We start from the raw sequence: 20,001 nt of genomic DNA on the forward strand, positions 1-20,001 counted from the left end.
AAAGGACCAGAAGTCAATCCTCTCAACATTGAGGTTGGGTATAGTAGTATTTCAATGCGATTTGTGGGGAAATAAATGTGTTAACCATGATAGATTTTGCATATTTTCCTATATGCAGACTAGTAATTGCTCAACTATATTCCTCAGAACAGTCATTGCAGGGTCTGAAAGCAATTATTTTAGGTTAACTTAACGTTTGGGTCAGAGTCATGATCTAAATGCCAGATCGCCATCTGTTCTCAGGGTTAACACGTCATTCTTTACCGTTGTGGCCAAATGGCTTTTCCTGAGTAGGTTGTGCGTATGCTCAACTCTTGGTTTATACATGTTTGTAGTGATGTAGTTTGTCAGCTGCAATATGCTGTTTATACAATGTTAGTCTACAATGGGATATAACCAAGACTGACTGAGTAATAACAGACAATAACAAAAGTGTTATCCATTTTATTTCTACAAATATTTGACACTCATTTACAGCAACAGGGAAATGTGTGTTTAATCTACACGAGTAGTAACATTTACTGCAAATGTGGGCATTTAGTTGTTTTGGGTAACTCAGATTTGTACATTGCTGGCACATGTTTGAATACTGATCAACGTTTATTTTAAATGTTGAAATGACAACTGAAATGTCATGTAGTTGTGCCATATGTATGTATCTAATTCCACAATGCAGAAACTGTAAGTGCATTTCAACTCTGTGGTCAGTCTTTCAATGTAAAACAGTACATTCAGATTAGCACCTTTGAATTATTTCATGTAATTAAAATGTTATAAAAGAGTACAAAAACACATACGATAAATGAAACAATGTAGCAAGCTAGATGGCTACAATCCACAAGACACTGTTCAAATGTGCCATTAAAGGTATAATGCTAGAAAGGGTTTGCGTCGATCCTTAAAAAGCATTTCATTAATTTATCTAAAAATAAGGCCTTGGTTGGTAATTAAATGTCTATCTTTCAAAAGTCTTAAAAATGCTAAGGCATGAGATGTAGGATTTAATGACATTGCAATAAAACGTGTTTTGGGTAATTGTTGAGTTGAGTGGCATTAAAAAAAGATATTACATCTGACTTCCCGCAGTGATGTGTTTTAATGACTGAAATAAATTAAAATAGGGGAAAGGACTTTTTGTGAGCTGCAAACATTTATGTGTGCCAGAATAAACATTGTAAAGTAAACAGTAAATACAAATTCCTGATGGATACTAAATACTTCAGTGCTTGGTTGACATTAATTTTTTTTTAAACATGCTGCATTTTCAGATATTCCAATACTCCCCCAAAATAGGGCATAAAGTGAATAAATGAACAAAATATTTTGCTCATCCAGCATGTCGATTCAAATTTCTTCAACAGGGTTCTGCTCTATAAATAATTTGACAGAGCCAAGCGAACACTTAAAAACGGAGAACGGTCTTTTTCTCTTACAGGACCTTTTCAACTGTGACATTTCAGTCACAGATGAGGGTACACATCCTCCTTCTCTAATATGTTAGAGCCTCTTCATGGCCTTATGTGTCTGAGGCACTTGGTTTTGGGGAATTGCCTTGTGGGTAAGAGGCTTCCAGAGGCCACAGGGAGGCAGAGTCATCTTTAAAGCAGCACGGGGCTCAGTAGGGGTACGTGGAGATGGAGATGTAGATGATGAAGATGCTCTGGTAGGTAATGCGGCCTTGCAGGGAGATGGTGGTGGCTTGCACCTTGAGGCGCACTAGACCCGGTCCGTTCAGAGCCCGCAGGGTGAAGATGATCCCCCGGCCCGCCTCGTCTCTGATGCCAAACACGCGGCCCATCACACCTGTCACTGACTCCTGCTCAAGTACCGTGAAAGATGTACGGTCCTGCAGGACGCCTGACTCAGAGAAAGCCGACAGTCGTACGACGTTGTGATTGGCTGGAATACCGGAGGGGAGAGTGAGCAGCTTGTACTGCAGGATCAGAGTGGAGCCTCCTGCGGCGCAGTCCAGAGAGCAGGGCCTGTAGCACGTCCTGTACAGGTCAACAGCAAAGAGGAAAGTGTCACATAAGAATCACATTTTTTTATAAACAACGTAAGCATGTCATGCAATTTACCCGGGGCGCCGTCCACTCTGGTAGGACGCAGGGCAGGGTGTGTCCAGGCACTGGTATCCTCCTCGGGTGTTGAAACACATCTGATTGTGTCCACATTTGATGCCTTGTTCTACACATTCATCGATGTCTAGAAGTAGAGGAGAGGATTAGCTGTGATCATTTATATCTATTTATATATTTATTGATATATTTATATATATGGACTGCATTATATAGCGCTTTAAACACTGATGGCAGAGGCTGTGAAAAAAGGTGCCACATACTGCCCCTCAAGAGCAATAAACATTGTTGGCAATGCCATGGGGAGCAATTTGGGGTTCAGGATCTTGGTCAAGGACACTTTGACATGTTGACTGACCACAGGGGCCTTGGGATCAAACCACTAACTTTCCAATTGGTAGACATCCTGCCTTCTGAGCCACCCTTAAATGTAGCAAGAAGGTTACAGTTGAATAAAACTCTTACCTTTACAGCTCTTGCCATTGGGTAAGAGCTGGTAACCATGGGGACACGTGCACTGGAAGCTGCCGATGGTGTTTCGACACTCGTGTTGACATGGCTTTCTGAGCAGACACTCATCTACATCTGTACGGAGAATAATGTGAAGTGTGACAATCGAGACATATTTTAAAGTGTTATTGAATGCTGCATTTGATCATTTTGAAGCACACTCACCAACACATGTGCCGTCCCTGTTGCTGTAGCCCACGGGACAGCTCTGCCTGGTGATGCGAGACACACCATGGGTTCGGGACAGGATCGGCCTGCCGAGAGACGACACCAGCTGTGGGCGGAGCCTCGCCCTCACTCTGGTGCCGTTGGTGAAGGTCTGCCTCCTCTCCAGCCCCGCACAGGAGCGCCCGTCTCCAAGCAGCACAGTACCCAGAGGGCACTGGCACCTGAAGCTGCCAGGCACGTTACGGCACTGGAAGGCACAGGGGTTTGGCGTCTGCTGGCACTCATCAACGTCTGAAAGGAAGAACAAGGCTCATATTATTCTGCGTGTGTGAGTCAATGGTGAGTAATTAAACAGACACAGCAGATGTCATACCTAGACATGGCATGCCTACTCCCTGGGATCGGTAACCTCTGGGACAAACACAACCATAACCTCCGACTGTGTTCTGACAGATCTGAGTGTAGCGACACATGTGACTTCCATCGTGGCACTCGTCAACATCTGAAAAACATGCAATATATCAGCACAATTCTCAGAATTACATTTACACATACTTTAAGTATTCTGATATGCACAGTATTGAATATATCCCATGATTAATGATGACTCGTAAACTGTGTTGCATCCTGTTATAAAGAGGATCTTTGTGTCTTTACTCAAAGGCTTTTTATGAGTAACAGTTAAGAGACTTAAGAGACTAAAAACGCTTTTGCTTTCATCATGAAGGACAAGCAGCGACCTCTTGTTGTGTTAACCCCTAAAGCAATCCTGTAAAATCTGACCTGATGTTACACAACATACAATGCAACAGAGGTCTGCAGAATATGTCAATACTCTATCACCAGCAGTTATGTTGACTTCCATTGATTGTACTTTTGCCAACAAGATCACATTATTTGACCCGTTGTTCATACTCCAAATTCATCAGTTATTTTTCTCCATGAGCTCAGAGCATGAATGAATTGATGCCGTGTCACTGAACTGAAGAAAACATGCTACATTTAGAAATATCAAAGATCAAATATAATTGCCACTGACCCATGCAGGCTCCATTTTCTGATTTGGTCATGCCAGCTGGGCAGCTGTCGAAACACTGGTATCCTCCCTCTGTGTTACGGCAGTCCTTGTTACCCGGACAAACATTTCTCATGCACTCATTGATGTCTGTAAAAAAGCAACCATTACAACAGATCAGTTAGTCATCATATTAAAACCTGACTTTATTTGACACAAGTAGGGCTCTCACAATATCAGATTTTCACTACACAATTAGGACAAATTAGGACAAATTAGGACAAAAGGATTCATGTTGCATTGCGATACCTAGAGAACATTTGAAATGCCATTATGATCGAGCCAAATTCATGTTAAGCCTTGATGATTTTTGTGTATGTTTTGTTTCTTTGCTAGGAAATTAACTACAGTTAGAATACAAGTGTAAGGAGAGAGTCTGAAATGATAACTGTCCATCCCTGGAGGCTCCAAAATAAATGTTTTCACCACTTTTTCAAAAAGTAATTTCAACAGTCTCGAAATCATAAACATTTTTTTTTGTCTACTGTAGTTATTTGTATATATACTGCATTGATATCATAATTTATGCACTATTAACACTGCATCAGATTTTTATTTTAAATGTGGTTAATGTCCATAATGGTATATCCCAACAGCCCTACTTTACACTTCTTAATTCCCATGACTTTCTAAGCTGTCGATAACTGCGAACTCCCACTGAGTTAATACCACTGACCAATACAGCGATGTCCTGACAGCTGGTATCCTTGGTGACAGATGCAGCGGAAGGAGCCCAGAGTGTTGAGACACTGATGCTGGCACGGGGAGAGAGAAGACTCCTGGCACTCATCCACATCTGAAACACACAATCGACACATCTGGCTTTATACATCTACTGCCCACACCAGTATACTGTATGTATAAACTGTATGGTAAGCGATGATAGTTTTCCTAGGGAATTATTGCAGGAACAAATAAGTGAATTAAACAAAGAGAGGAAGCATGCACAACTACGGTAGGGGACTTGCCTTCACAGCTGGTTCCTGTGATGCTGGGCTTAAATCCTGGTCCACACTTGGCCTGGCAGCGATATGTGCCCACTGTGTTGACACACTGCTGGTTGTAGTGGCACATGTGTGAGCCCTGGGAACACTCATCAATATCTGGTATAAAGTGAAACACAAATTATTTTAAATATATATCTTTTTTTTTTAATTGTATGCCCCGTTTATCTAGGCCCTTTTTGTTCGTTTTATATATGTCACACTGTGGGACTGCGGGAAACAATATCTCGAGATTTCTGGATGTAGTAATTTTGACAATAAAGCTGACTTTGACTTGACTTTGACTTTGAAGTTAGTGCTGAGGAGAACATTAATATGATTATTTTTCATTTGCTTAACTAGGATATTAGCAATTCTAATCTGGTAATTAATCACTAAACTTGTTTTTTTGTCTTACCCTCGCATGTGTTGGTCTCTGTGGAGATGGTGAAGCCGGAAGGACAGGAACAGGAGAATCCTCCCATGATGTTGCTACATGAGTGAGAGCAGGGGGACTGGAGATCACACTCATCTTCATCTAATAAGGACAAATTGAATCATTAAAAGAAACAGGGACAGGGACAAAAAAGAGACAGGGGGCAAAAAAGGGACAGGGGCAAAAAAGTATTTAGTCAGCCACCAATTGTGCAAGTTCTCCCACTTAAAAAGATGAGAGAGGCCTGCAATTTTCATCCTAGGTACACTTCAACTATGAGGGACAGAATGGGGGGAAAGAATCCAGGAAATCACATTGTAGGATTTTTAATGAATGAATTGGTAAATTCCTCGGTAAAATAAGTATTTGGTCACCTACAGACAAACAAGATTTCTGGCTCTCACAGACCTGTAACTTCTTCTTTAAGAGCCTCCTCTGTCCTCCACTTGTTAACTGTATTAATGGCACCTGTTTGAACTCATTATCAGTATAAAAGACACCTGTCCACGACCTCCAACAGTCACACTCCAAACTCCACTATGGCCAAGACCAAAGAGCTGTCAAAGGACACCAGAAACAAAATTGTAGACCTGCACCAGGCTGGGAAGACTGAATCTGCAATAGGTAAGCAGCTTGGTGTGAAGAAATCAACTGTGGGAGCAATTATTAGAAAATGTAAGACATACAAGACCACTGATAATCTCCCTCGATCTGGGGCTCCACGCAAGATCTCACCCCGTGGGGTCAAAATGATCACAAGAACGGTGAGCAAAAATCCCAGAACCACACGGGGGGACCTAGTCAATGACCTGCAGAGAGCTGGGACCAAAGTAACAAAGGCTACCATCAGTAACACACTACGCCGCCAAGGACTCAAATCCTGCAGTGCCAGACGTGTCCCCCTGAGTTGCATCCAAAGAACACCATGCCTACTGTGAAACATGGGGGTGGAAACATCATGCTTTGGGGCTGTTTTTCTGCAAAGGGACGACTGATCCGTGTAAAGGAAAGAATGAATGGAGCCGTGTATCGTGAGATTTTGAGTGACAACCTCCTTCCATCAGCAAGGGCATTGAAGATGAAACGTGGCTGGGTCTTTCAGCATGACAATGATCCCAAACACACCGCCCGGGCAACAAAGGAGTGGCTTCGTAAGAAGCATTTCAAGGTCCTGGAGTGGCCTAGCCAGTCTCCAGATCTCAACCCCATAGAAAATCTTTGGAGGGAGTTGAAAGTCCGTGTTGCCCAGCGACAGCCCCAAAACATCACTGCTCTAGAGGAGATCTGCATGGAGGAATGGGCCAAAATACCAGCAACAGTGTGTGAAAACCTTGTGAAGACTTACAGAAAACGTTTGACCTCTGTCATTGCCAACAAAGGGTATATAACAAAGTATTGAGATGAACTTTTGTTAATGACCAAATACTTATTTTCCACCATAATTTGCAAATAAATTCTTTAAAAATCAGACAATGTGATTTTCTGGATTTTTCCCCCCCAGTTTGTCTCTCATAGTTGAGGTATACCTAGGATGAAAATTACAGGCCTCTCTCATCTTTTTAAGTGGGAGAACATGCACAATTGGTGGCTGACTAAATACTTTTTTGCCCCACTGTATGTTCAAGATAAAGCAGGTTTAAAAAAAGAGAAGAAAACAGCATACCAGCACAGTAGGAGGCCGTGTCGAGAGTGAAACCTTTAGGGCACGTGTCTTCAAACCCTTCTGCAAACAGAAAAGTTTGGTTCATACAGTAGATGTTTTATTCAGATCCAGTATTTCATGTGATGTAAAGCTAGGTTTTAAATCAATGTAATTTCCCCCTCTGACCTGGTGTGAGAAGGCTGGCAGTGATGTGGAAGTCCAGAGAGAGAGTAAACATGTTGTAGACGCTGTTGGTTCCGGAGACCTTGAGCAGCTGGAGCAGAGGGCCCTGGCGCTCCTCCTGGCCCTCATAAATAATGGTGTGATTGCAGCGCAGCACCATGGGCTTTCCTGCTCTCTGGTGGGTCTGCGATGACCACGAGTACAGCTGCCCCTGGCCCGTCTGCAAATATGATTCATCGAACTCCTGCGGGACACAAAATAAATACGGTGAGGGAAATGGAAGAGGGTATATCAACACATTTCTAGTGAGATGTTTGAGAACTGTAAATAAACACCGTAATGACAACAGTGACTCACTTGTAGGCTCAGGTGAGATGATGTTAATGAAGGAGGCACAAATCCATTAATTACGATGTCGATTAGTAAAACTCCCTCAGAATCCACACCTCTGGCAACATGGGTCAAACGAAGGACTTCCCCTGTGTGAAGGGATTCAAAAACAGTCAAATGACAACTCATCTACAAACACAGGAGAGCATGGTGAAACAGTTTAGATGTAATGGCCCTGATGTGTAAACTCAGGAATGTCAGAGGAAGTGAGTGGCACCATCTGCTGGTTGTTGTTAAAACTACAAAATAACATTTGAGGGCATCTGGTCCCAGATAAAAAGTAAGCATTAATGCGTAGGATATACATCAACAAAGCCTTCATCATGTTGAATCCAATCGAAACAGATGGGTTTAGAAATTGGCCATGCTACTTAAAAAAAAAAATACATTACCATAAAGACAACAACTACTAAACTGTACAACAAATCACCTCTGTCCGGAAGAGAACTCTCTGCTCCATAGCCTCTCTTAATAACTGGACTTAAAATTCCCACTGGACATTTTACGTTCATATTCTATTTAATATTGAATAATCCATTCTTGCACAATAATGTCCTGCATTATATTTGTTACTGGAGATTTGCATGTATGTGTATATAAATATATTTTTTGTCTTTTAATTCTTTTAACTTTTTAATTTTGTAAAGCTATTTTATTTCTTATTTCTATTTCTGAAATATATTGGACTGTTTATTTCTGTGCCTTAGTTTCTCTTATGCACATTGCCTTGTGCTTTATTATGCTGCTGCAACGCAAACATTTCCCAAATTGGGATCAATAAAGTATCTATCTATCAACAGCTATGTACGAATGACAATAAAAGCCTTGAATCTTGAAAAAACTTAAAATTGGCTAACATTTATTATTAAAGTGCATTCTTGTAAAAGTGATTAAGGGCAGTGCTTACCAGTCTCAAACTCCATCTGAGACTCCTGTCTGAACTGCCCCTCAGTGAAGGAGTAGCCGTTTCTGGCAGCTCCGCTCTGCTGCACAGTGGTCCAGTAGATGGGAGCGAACGCAGACACCAGCACCCGCAACAAGGGACCTACAAGGAAACAGAATGAGCTCATGGCATCTTACACAACCACTGAAATACAGAGAGCCCACAGTACACATGCATGAGGACCACATCATAAACATCAGCTCTCCTGATTTCACCTCATCAGTTACCTTGGTTGGTGATTGGCTAATAGTTCCACAACCCAAAACATCGTTATGACATCATAAAGTGGCCAAAATCTGATCAGCTCATTTTCAGACAGGTTTTTATATAAATGGATCAGGACAAAAAAGTGAGAGAAAAAATGTTCCTGAAACTTTCAGAATCTCTTTACACAGAGGGGACACATGTTGATGTATAAAAGACATGAAAAAGTGGATTTAGCTTAATAGGTGACCTTTAAGCTTGCTACACCCATACTGTGCCATAAACGTTTTGGAGTTTATAACCCACCTCATTTTTATTTGTTTATACATGTGTTTCCAACCTGTGACTGTTGTTTATACACTATTGTCCAAAGACTGATGTGCAACAATGAGCGCTAAAGTGTTTCAGACACCTTTCTCTCCAGACGTGTGTTATATTGTGCGATCACTCACCCACACTGGGCGGGATGTTGTCCAGGCGGGCCTGCAGAGAGCTGCTCCCCTCTACCTCATTGTCGGTGATGTTGGCCTCCAGGAAGGACACACCAAACTCTCTCTCATTCACCATGCCTATTAGGCTGCCTCTGGTCCTTCGGGGAGACTCTCCTTTAAACATAAAAAACACATGTAATTATATCATTGGTAACTATTCATAACATATTTTAATTTCAGACTTTGACTTGATTTATTAAATGCCCAAACAAACACTGTAAAAATACCCAAAGCTCACAGTCTCACAATTCTTGTGTGTATATTTAAAATGTATACTAAACTGTTTATTGATGCACACAGCTTGACCAATATATGACATCATATCTGTTAAAACTTGCAATGTGGTCTGAATCCAAAATAATGAGAATATGAACTACTGTCTAAAGTAAAGGAAGACAAACAAAAAGTAAATTCAGACCTGGACAGAGACCGGCTTGACATTTCCTAGAGTCGATACTGGGATCGCTGCAGGACCGGCCACCGTTAACTGGTTCTGGGTTTTTGCATAATCTGATTCGTTCTTGGAAGCCTTGTCCACAGGTGCTGCTACATGGACCCCATTCCTCCCAGTTGGAGTAGCCTCCATTTACTTTTTGTAGAGAGAAGAGAAGACAATAACCAACAGGCTTTTAGAAAAGTTTTCATAGAGGTAGGAAATTCAATTCAGTAAAAAGAGACACTATTAAATGTGCAGTACAGTAGATTGAGCCAATATCTGACAAAGATAAGATGACAACCAAATGCAAAAGTAGTGGTGGTATGAAAGAAACTGCTTTTACTTGCATGCCGGGACAATGTGTGTAATTTTTGCGGAGAACTCACTCTGAACCTTGAGAGAAATGGTCCTCTCAGCTGTTCCAGCTTCACTCTCAGCCACACACTGGTACTCCCCTTCATCAGCAGCCTGTAGATAAAACAGGAGGAGAGTTTGGCTAAATTGACAAACTGAGGATCAATTTCCCTCTGATGGTTCCACTAACGTCCAGGACAAAACTGTTTGTTAGATCACATATAGTTTCAGGGTGAAAGAAAGCTGGCATTTTCTACGGGGCAGTTGAGACCATTGAATTATTTTTCATAATAAATATTATTGGACCAGAGAGAGGACATTTCACATTAGAGGGCTCCATGGGAAGGACAGTCATCTGTCCGAGAAAGTCTCAACTGCAGGCTGTGGAGTTAGAGATATAACAAGGTTACAGGCCAAGGGGAGAAGAGCAGAGTCCAGCTCTCTGTTCATCTCCTCCCTCTGTTGCTAATGCTGTTAGCCTCTCTGACTGTGCTGATTCTGATTTCAGGACAATCGCTCCCTGTTCTTACATCCAAGGGGACTGCAGATAGAGCCTGGGCAGGATAAATACTGCTACATTGATTTTTAAGTTACAATTTATTGATGTAAATAGTTTGCTCAAGGGCGCTTACTCATTCAAACCTAGTTTTATAATACTAAGTGAGAATTGAAAATAATGGAAATACAGGACAAATATAAAGGGAACTCTGTATTTACAGTGATGCTGTAAATGACCAAGGATCCGTTGTGCAGCGCTTGCATTCGGATGGAGCGGAGCAGTGGTTTGTCATCCCGGAGCCAGTGGAGGACCGGGCTGGGGTCTCCGTGGACGGGACAGTCGAGCATAGCAGAGCCCCCCTGGACGGCCGTCTGAGACATGTGGGCTTCACCCTTCAACACCGGAGGCTCTGGAGAGACATGTTTATAAGATAATCAAGGTGATTTCAGTATCTTCAGAAGGTAAAATAGATAGTCCAAATGTTGACAGGAAGCTCACCTCTGATGCGGACGAATGAGAGCGCTCGGATGGAGCCCACACTGTTCTCTGCTATGCACACGTAGGTCCCAGCTTCACTCATGGTCACATTCTCAATTATCAAGGAGCCCCTGCCAGCATCGTCTACAGTGGCACCTAAAACATGCATAACATGGTTAAATGTTAACTTAAAATCACTGTATTAGAGGAACTAACATTGGTTGCAATTCATGTTACTTAAATCAACAGATGCTGCCATCCTAATTTGGTTTGTTACTACATTGTAATACTTTGTGTAGGTAGTGCAGCTCACTTCAAAGGAAGAGAATACCTGTGTAAGGACTGTTGTTGACGGTCCAGGAGATGACAGGTGATGGTGTTCCCTGAGCGTGGCAGGACAAGGCCAGACTCTGCCCTTTGTTCAGGGTTACATCACCCGGCAGCTCCTTGAAGGCGGGCCTCATGTTGACGGACAGACGGATGTCTTGTTTTGCAGAGCCTGCTGCATTAGTGGCTACGCATGTAAACACTCCAGCATCCCCTGACTGTGTGTAGGAGGAAATCAGAATTGATTTATATGCTCAGAAATAGACAAAAATATGGTTTACAAAGCATTGAGGAATATTGCTCGTTTGGCTAACCTTGGCCCTCTCGATGATCAGCTCTCCTGATCGCAGGACAGTGAATTTGCCTGGAAGTCTAGGCACAATGGCACCATCCTTCTTCCATGTCACTTTGGGCTCTGGAGACCCCTGAGCAGCACAGGGCAGCAGTGCCTGAAATCCTTGAATGACTGACAGGTCTGTCTGTGCAGGAGGAATCATGGGCGGGACTGAAAAGCAACACGTTTTTTTATTAATATAGCTATTAAAACATAAACCTGCCATTTTCAGTCTTCACATGTTTTAAATGGCACTCTTAACTCACCTTGTATAATCAACCTCATGTCGTGGCTGGCTCTGCCAGCCAGGTTTTTGGCAGTACATGTGTACAGGCCTGCGTCACTGCGCTGGGTAGAAATAATTGCCAAGGTTCCATTGGCAAAGATGTGGATATGAGCGCCGTCAACCATAGGCCGCCTCTCCTTATGCCAAGAAACCTCAGGCTGAGGCTGCCCATCAGCGACACACTCCAGACTGACTGGCTGGCCGAGCACTGCAGTGTACTCCACACGAGGCACACTCAGCACAGGGGGGACTGGAGGAACATTACATTTAAAAAAAATGAATGTATACTCTTTCAAAATAGTTTTTCTTTTGTAATAAGTAGCAACCAGTTTGACTTTGATGATAACGATAGAGAAACCAGAATTTTCTTCCAATATGTAAAGATAGAAAGTTACCTTGAAGGACTAGTTTGGTCCGGCCCACAGCGACACCAGCTTCGTTCTTTGCCAGACACTGGTATGCCCCCGCATCACCAAGTGTGACACGAGAAAACTTCAGAGCTCCATTCGAGAGCAGAGCAAGCCTGTGACCTGTAATCAAGAATACAGTAACATCACATGAGCGTGAACATCAGAGCAGTTTCTATGACCTCCAGTGGGGTTACTGTAGATATATCTGACTGATGGGCAGTATTGCTTCTGTCTACTCTTTAAACAATAAAAGTATTTGTAATTTTCTCAGTCGTGGACCTCAATAAATCAATGGAATTTTGGAAAAACAACAATACAGGTTGCTTCAATATCAAATGTTGTATTATAGTGAATGATACCAAATTCCCATTTTACCATACATTAAACTGTGTTTATATAATGAGTGTTGTATTTCTTTTACCTGCTGCTATGGGGACTCCCTCTCTCTGCCAGGTGATGGACGGTCTGGGGAAGCCTTGAACCTCACAGGGCAGAACGGTCCCATGATGCAACACCACTTGTACTTCTTCTGCCATTGGCCTGATCTCTGGGGGCTCTTAAGTGCATGGAAAAAAGATTCCTTGTTTTATATACATATACTGTATTTACATGTTTCACCATATGTGCTCCAACGGATATTTTGACAGCAACATGCAGCCGGTCTGACAGCCTACCTTGCACAGAGAGAGTGATGTGTTTGTGAGCCACTCCAGCTGGGTTGCGTGCTGAACATGTGTACCTGCCAGCATGGCTCCGCACAGCAGAAACAATCTCCAAAACTCCTGCATTTAAATGAGGAAAGAAATATGTCTTGTATATGAGCCAAGAAGAAATTCCTTGCCCTCTGGCGTTATCGTTTCTGAAGAACCATGATGTGTACTAATATAAAGAGCATTAGGACATGTTGTCGTACCAGTGGGAAGCACCCGATAACTTCCTCCGCGGGCACCCAGTTTGGCTCCACCCTTGGTCCAGGTGACAGTGGGCTGAGGACGTCCTTGTACTTGACATGGCAACACCACCGGAGACATTTTCACAGCCGTAACTGTCGTGACATCATCTTCAATAGATGGTGGGACTAAAACAGCAAATTAATTTATTAAAAAGTCTGAAATGACTTATCTATTGTCTGCTTAATGTACAGAACTGAAAAACAATACCTCTCAGGATGACCTCAATGACCTTGCGCTCCTCCCCAACGTCATTCACAGCGGTGCACTCAAAGTAACCCTCATCCTCAGTGGTCGGTGTCAAAAGAACCAGGGACCCAGAGGACAGTAACCTGGAAGCAGTTAGGTCATATTTTAGGCTTAATAGCTGTTTTTCTGTTGTATGTATGCATGTTGTTGACTCAAAGGACTCAACCCTAACTGTGTCTTTACCTGTATGCACCAGGCTGCTGGCTGATATCGAGTGGAGTGCCGTTCCTCTTCCAGGATACTTCAGGTGGGGGTGTACCTGTGGTCTCACAGCTCAGCACAGCTCGGACCCCTTCGGTCACCGTCACATTGAAGGGACTTGAACTGATGGACGGACCCACTGATAGGAGAAGAGAGGAGTTTCACATGTTAAAATATATCCTAAAAAGTATTTTAACATGACATTGCACTGTAAAAGAAACAACAAAAGAATGTATGCATTATGATAACATTGCTGGACAATAGTTGTTGCTTTATTACCAAACACTCGTAGATCCAGACCCCGGTGATCTGAGCCAGCCTGGTTAGACACGGTGCAGTAGTATCGACCGGCATCACTCAACTGAACCCCATGTACACGCAATGAGCCCTCTGATAACACGGTGTACCTGAAACAAATACACATATAAAATATCAATAAGTATACCAAAGTGTGTAGCTGTGTTTTTGGTACATGCCAGGCTCTTAAAACCTATTAAAAGTAAGATTCAAGCAGTGTTAAGGTACGTAAATCAAATATGTTAAATGGTAACTGAAAATGCAATAGCAACAAATAAAGTTAACATAATTCCTTTATAGACAGAGCAATGATTAGATATAACATTAGGCTAGGCTGAAGCATCTTTTTCAAGGAGTATATTGAAATTCAAGAATATTCCTTACCTTGCAAACATCACAGGTACAAAAAAGTCAAAACACTGAACCCATGGAAAAGTGATATATAACAAGGACAGATTGCAAAAAGTAAGGACCTACTTATTGTTATCTTTAGTTATAGGGAAGCCATCTTTCCTCCACATGACCGTAGCTGAAGAGTCTCCTTCAACTTCACAAGGTAAAACTGCATCCTGGCCAACATGTGCAGTCACTTCTGAGCTGCTCTTCTTTATAACTGGCGGTACTGGAGAAATAACAGTGACACAACACATTAACGAGTTAGGTAAATGATACATTTTGAAAAGGTGTATTTATATCAGCTCTCTGTTTACAGGCGGACTTACAGAGAATCTCCACCGTGAAAAACAGACTGGTGCTTCCTGCTATGTTGGTGACCACACAGCTGTAATGGCCGCTATCCTCTGGTCTCACTTCCTGTATCTCCAGGTACTGACCCCCAGCCAGCCGCTGTATACGACTGCCCAACTGATGTATACCAGGGGGAGGTAGGGGAGAGAGACAGTGTGTTAGAGGAGTAGGGGTTGGTTTTTTCATTCAGTATGTTTGTTGTTTTAGAAAGTGTACCTGCAGTTTGGCCTCATCCTTGTACCACTCTATTTCTGGAGCGGGGTCACTGTTAGCCAGGCACTCTAAGGTCAGATGTCCATTAACCGGCACTGTTAACGTCCTCACATCACCAGAGCCAACGAGGGTCGGGGGGACTGAAACACAACCACTGGTTATTAAGAGGTGGATTACAGAAAGTTTCCAGTGAACAATGCCTGAAGTACTGCTCTAAAATAAGGACACGCCATGTAAGAACATGTGGAACGGATCAACTCAGAAGGTAGATCAGGGGCCAGATGTCAACCTCACGTGTTTGCACTCAAATAAAAACATGCTTAGTTTTCCCTAGCACAACATTCATAAAGAAGGGTGTGCTGTGAGAATGTGTTTCATCACACATGATTTACAGTTCAGTTGATCTGGTTATGTCAAAATAATCTAAAGAAATGCGTAACTATTGGGAATTTCATTTCAGCATGTCTCCCCAGCATTATGTGTTAAAACATCTTTTCATTCCAGCATGAATAAAACGGTAGGACAAACTGTGAAATGGGAGAAGAATGCTGCACAATCTATCATAAATCACACTTATCATAACATACACTAAAAATGCTCTTATCCTGTTTATACCTCATCTTGAGTGAATTACTGCATTGCATTAGCCAGAAAGTGCTAATAAGTGCAAACACCATGTATTACTCCAGAATGTACACAGAACTTTATCCATCAAGTCCCTGGTGTGATTAAGTCAAGAGAGTTTAAGTATTATATATTTCTTCCTAGTTAAACATCAGGACACCTTGGACTTGGACCCAGTGGTTCTTTCCATCCTCTCCAGCTGGGCTGCTGGCCAAGCAGGTGTACAGACCTGCATCCTCCACCTTTAAAGAGACAACATTAATCAACAGGAGTGGTTCTCGCATGACATTGCCTCAACTTCCTGTTGATTTATTTCAGGTACGTTGGGGACGTTTTCACTGTTTAAACTATCTATTAAAGGATTGAGTTACAATCAAGGCTATTATTTTGGTTCTTGTATGAAATATTAAAGCTGCAACGACATGATAAAAGTTTTTGTTAGTTAAAGAAGATTAACTTTTTTTCCAATACCTTAGTACGTCTCTAAATAAATCTACTGTATGCATGCATTACTATGGATTCTTGACTACTTGATCATTAACTTAGCAATATGATCAGATATTTTCTATTTCAGAAACGGGTTTATTGCCAGGTAGGTTCACACATACGAGGCATTTGACTTGATGTTATGGTGCATACATAAGAATCTAATATAAAACAATAAGGACACTGTAATAAAATATAGTTAAATAGCAATAAAATAAAGCAATAATTTACAGCTAAATGGAATGCAATGAGTTACAGAATATAAAATAAGAATATGTGCAGTAAGCAGTATTTGAACATTGTGTGCATTAATGTAATGCATATAGAGTCTACATTGTGTCAGTGGGGGGGCCGGGCCTTGTTTAAGAGGAAGGATGTGTTATCCACCTGAACTTTGCTAATCCTGATAAAATGTCCATCCTGCTGAACAATGTCACGTCCTTCCAATGATAGGCCATCTTTGAGCCAGCTGAGGGTGGGGGGGGGGGCTCCCACAGCAGAGCACTCCAGCTCCAGTGGACTGTCCACTGCGATGTTCAGCTCTTCTGGAGAGCTGGAGCTGGTTATCTTTGGAGGCTCTGGAGTAGAAAAAGCAGAAGGTTTTTGCTTAACTGTTCACAGAGTTCACACTGACTCTAATTTGAATATACAGATTGTGTTGGTATTACCGTGCACAGTGAGGTTGAAGCTCTTTGTGCTGCTTCCTGCCTGGTTACTGGCCACACAGCTGTAAAGACCCGCATCTGCAGGCGCTACATCAGGCAGCTGCAGCCGTGTCTCCTGTCCGTCCAGCAGCAGGTTGCGGTGAAGGGACAGCGGCTGGCCGTCCTTCATCCAGGTCAGCGTCGGAGGGGGAACGCCCCGTGCTTCACAGGTTAACGTCACCAGAGATCCTTGGACTACTGTGATAGGCTCCACTGGTTCAACATGATCCACACCAGGCGGCACTGCAGACCACACACACACACACACACACACACACACACACACACAATCTGCATTAAACCCTCAGATCCAAAAAATCAGTCAAATACTGCAGGTGAGTGGTTTTGTTATGACTGTACCTTGGACCTGGACATCATAGCTGAGCTCGGCAAGACCAGCGCGACTGCGAGCCACGCATGTGTAGAGTCCAGAGTCAGACAGCTGTACCGGAGAAATCCTTTTTCATAAAGAGAGGGGAACAGTTTGCATGAGCTCATTTATAAACATGTAATCTATTTCCGAGTGATTATGTTTGTGTCAGAAAACTTGTCTAAACTGACCTCAGCACAGAGTCAGCAGATAGGAGGCGTGTACGAGGAGAGAGGAGCAGAGGGCGGCCGTTCTTCAGCCAGCTGATCTGAGGTGGAGGGTTCCCTGCTGTCTGACACTCCAGAGTCACAACACTGTCCTGTGTGACCTGCACCTCTCTGGGCACAGCGCTCTCACCAGAGATGGATGGTGGGACTGTGACAAGTCAAACCAAATCAAATGAAAACAAATCCCTCAGAAACTTAAACACTTTCACAAATAAAGATAACATTTTCAAACTGACCTAGCACAAAGAGGGTGTAGATCTTGCTCTCCTGTCCAGCAGGGCTGACAGCCAAACAGGTATATGTCCCAGAATCCTCGGGGCTCAGTCTCAGTAAAGTTAGCGTGCTGCCATCAGGGCTCACACTGCAAGGTTACAAATACACATTGTGGTTTTTTCAGCTGTTTCTTGCTTGAAATATTTATGGGTACTTGATGTTTCCTGCTAGTTACTTAATCCAGTGAACTATCTCACCTCTGAACCTCACAATTACTCTCCATCATCATTATTATCATCATCCCACGACTTTCTCACAGTAGCACACACACACACACACACACACACACACACACACACACACACACACACACACACACACACACACACACACACACACACGGACGTTTGCTTTCTCTGGCTGATGCAGTTGCAATGACCGAAGAATCTGCCGACCAGCTGTCAGACAGCTGCTCTTACTGTTCCTCATGATGAAATTAAAGAAGGAACATAATGGCTCGATTTGTCTGTTCACACATCACTCTGTCATGCACATAATTGCTAAAGATGATTTGTATTATATTTTCAATCCATTAGGGAATGGTGTTGATCAATGTTTGTGCTGCTTGTTTAACTAATTCAGCAGCTTTCAGATGCATTCCATAATGGTTATTAATACTGTTTCTTCATATCACTCTGTGTGCATGTCAAGATACGGCAATAAGTGGGAAGAGTGAATAACTTACGAAATATGACGAGCATCTGATCCCTCTAAAGTCACTCCGTCTTTCAGCCAGCTAAGACGTGGTGTTGGGATTCCTGTTGCTCTGCACTCCAGGGTGAGCTCCTCTCCCATGGGTGCACTCACATCAGATGGATGTTCAAAGTCCAGGATGGTAGGCGATACTGAGTAGGACAAAGATTACAGCTAAATGCCACTGATAGCAATTCTTCTAGGAGTGAGACGTATCATTTTCTAGGGCGATAGTGTCTAATTTCCCTCTAATGTTCTGGTTTACCCTGCACCGTGAGTGTGTAGTCTTTCTGTGTGTGTCCCCCTCCGTTCTTGGCCACGCAGGTATATGTTCCAGCATGAGACAGAGTGAGAGGCCCCAGCTCCAGCCTGTTCCCTCGCACGGACCACTGCCACTGCAGACTGCTCTCTGGAGAGCAAACACATTCACGTTAACTATCTTTCACACATCACACATAGCATTCCCATTCCCCTATCATTGCCTCCCTTCATACCAATGGGAGTTCCATCCTTGAGCCATGTGATGCTGGGCACAGGGACCCCCGAGGCCTCACACAGCAGAGACACATGGGAGCCCAGCGTGTAATTCAGGGACTCCGAGAGAGGCCCGTCCAGGACAGGTGGAACTGTGGACACATATTGTTCAATAAAAACACTTCCTTTGGTTAAAAGTGTTACTTTGAGAACAAAGGTATTCTCACCATGAACGTTCAGTCTGAAAGTTCTATCCACCTGTCCGGCCACATTGGATACTCTGCAGGTGTAGGTGCCACCATCTGCTATCTAGGACCCAAACAAAATAGTTATTAAAAAGGAGGGAGAAATTTGAGCACAGGCTTTAGGCTAATAATTTACTTTGCTACTTCCTGCTATGCTAGCTGGTGCAATCGTTATGAATGATGTAAATTAAGAACAGACACTCGAGTGTCTTGTCACATTTGCAATCATGTCTCCAGTTTATCTTGTCTGTTGTGTATTTGTTTGTGCAATGATTGTTTGAAAGCTACAAATGTACGCCCTAAAAATGTAATATGTTAGCGTGTAATGTCTGGAATTCATTTTGAGCCCTGTCAAAACCACTTGGAGTCCTTCAAATACTTTAGGTTTTGTTTGCAGCCTCAAGCGAATGACGTAAAAAATGAAAAATAAATCCTGACCTGAACTCCTATGATCTCCAGCTGCTGAGGATCCATCTTCAGTCCGTTCCCCGCGGCCAGTTGCAGCCCGTTCTTGTACCATGTGACCTCAGGCGCAGGAACACCATGTGCTTCACATCTCAGGGTGACCGAGGATCCAACTTGCCAGGGGATCGAGTCAGACTCCGCATCTTGGCGGGGCTTCAGCGTGGGCAGGACTGATGGTGTGCACATAAAGACAGGGCCATGATCTCATTTTGATTCATTCAGAATCGCTGATGATTCACTTCTGAACTGTCCTCGGTCACAGCTGGCTTGCGGTAAACAGATTTGTTCGGCCTAGACAGTGTTTTGCGATTTGATCATCTGTATAATGTAGCTGAACTGTGCAGATGGGTCACCATGTGTGTGTTGCTCACCATAAACACTGAGGAGTATGCTCTTCTGGTCCTGGCCTGCCGAGTTGGTGGCTGTGCATACATACTGCCCAGCATCTTCTAGCCTTGCTCGGGGCAACTGCAGCATCTGGCCGCCTATAATATAAATATAGAATTATATGAAATGTAATATATGGGCCATTATTAGATTCAAAAACAGGAAATGTC

At 43.0% G+C, this 20,001-nt stretch overlaps 1 protein-coding gene across 1 annotated transcript in view; it reads right to left on the minus strand.

Annotated features, from left to right (window-relative positions):
- Positions 1-428: 428 nt before the first annotated feature.
- Positions 429-20,001, minus strand: part of hmcn2 (hemicentin 2) — a 47,972-nt gene continuing 28,399 nt past the window's right edge. Inside the window, exons 39-81 of the mRNA XM_034091917.1 lie at positions 19,816-19,929; positions 19,418-19,614; positions 18,962-19,043; positions 18,755-18,886; positions 18,526-18,669; positions 18,253-18,412; positions 17,531-17,655; positions 17,259-17,442; positions 17,058-17,155; positions 16,662-16,940; positions 16,381-16,571; positions 15,668-15,749; positions 14,887-15,023; positions 14,646-14,787; positions 14,401-14,545; positions 13,906-14,033; positions 13,609-13,765; positions 13,387-13,508; positions 13,140-13,304; positions 12,901-13,008; positions 12,648-12,782; positions 12,212-12,346; positions 11,797-12,066; positions 11,511-11,701; positions 11,201-11,414; positions 10,891-11,025; positions 10,611-10,801; positions 9,926-10,007; positions 9,522-9,692; positions 9,065-9,217; positions 8,373-8,510; positions 7,433-7,554; positions 7,079-7,319; positions 6,914-6,973; positions 5,233-5,352; positions 4,800-4,934; positions 4,508-4,627; positions 3,796-3,921; positions 3,130-3,258; positions 2,754-3,047; positions 2,544-2,663; positions 2,079-2,205; positions 429-1,994 (exon numbers count right to left, since the gene is read on the minus strand). Of these exons, the coding sequence (XP_033947808.1) occupies positions 1,616-1,994; positions 2,079-2,205; positions 2,544-2,663; positions 2,754-3,047; positions 3,130-3,258; positions 3,796-3,921; positions 4,508-4,627; positions 4,800-4,934; positions 5,233-5,352; positions 6,914-6,973; positions 7,079-7,319; positions 7,433-7,554; positions 8,373-8,510; positions 9,065-9,217; positions 9,522-9,692; positions 9,926-10,007; positions 10,611-10,801; positions 10,891-11,025; positions 11,201-11,414; positions 11,511-11,701; positions 11,797-12,066; positions 12,212-12,346; positions 12,648-12,782; positions 12,901-13,008; positions 13,140-13,304; positions 13,387-13,508; positions 13,609-13,765; positions 13,906-14,033; positions 14,401-14,545; positions 14,646-14,787; positions 14,887-15,023; positions 15,668-15,749; positions 16,381-16,571; positions 16,662-16,940; positions 17,058-17,155; positions 17,259-17,442; positions 17,531-17,655; positions 18,253-18,412; positions 18,526-18,669; positions 18,755-18,886; positions 18,962-19,043; positions 19,418-19,614; positions 19,816-19,929 (6,680 nt within the window). The 3' untranslated portion in view covers positions 429-1,615. The remainder of the gene's footprint in view (positions 1,995-2,078; positions 2,206-2,543; positions 2,664-2,753; positions 3,048-3,129; positions 3,259-3,795; positions 3,922-4,507; positions 4,628-4,799; positions 4,935-5,232; positions 5,353-6,913; positions 6,974-7,078; positions 7,320-7,432; positions 7,555-8,372; positions 8,511-9,064; positions 9,218-9,521; positions 9,693-9,925; positions 10,008-10,610; positions 10,802-10,890; positions 11,026-11,200; positions 11,415-11,510; positions 11,702-11,796; positions 12,067-12,211; positions 12,347-12,647; positions 12,783-12,900; positions 13,009-13,139; positions 13,305-13,386; positions 13,509-13,608; positions 13,766-13,905; positions 14,034-14,400; positions 14,546-14,645; positions 14,788-14,886; positions 15,024-15,667; positions 15,750-16,380; positions 16,572-16,661; positions 16,941-17,057; positions 17,156-17,258; positions 17,443-17,530; positions 17,656-18,252; positions 18,413-18,525; positions 18,670-18,754; positions 18,887-18,961; positions 19,044-19,417; positions 19,615-19,815; positions 19,930-20,001) is intronic.

This window comes from Pseudochaenichthys georgianus, chromosome 9 (genome assembly GCF_902827115.2).
Source record: "Pseudochaenichthys georgianus chromosome 9, fPseGeo1.2, whole genome shotgun sequence".
NCBI classification, from domain to species: Eukaryota; Metazoa; Chordata; class Actinopteri; order Perciformes; family Channichthyidae; genus Pseudochaenichthys; species Pseudochaenichthys georgianus.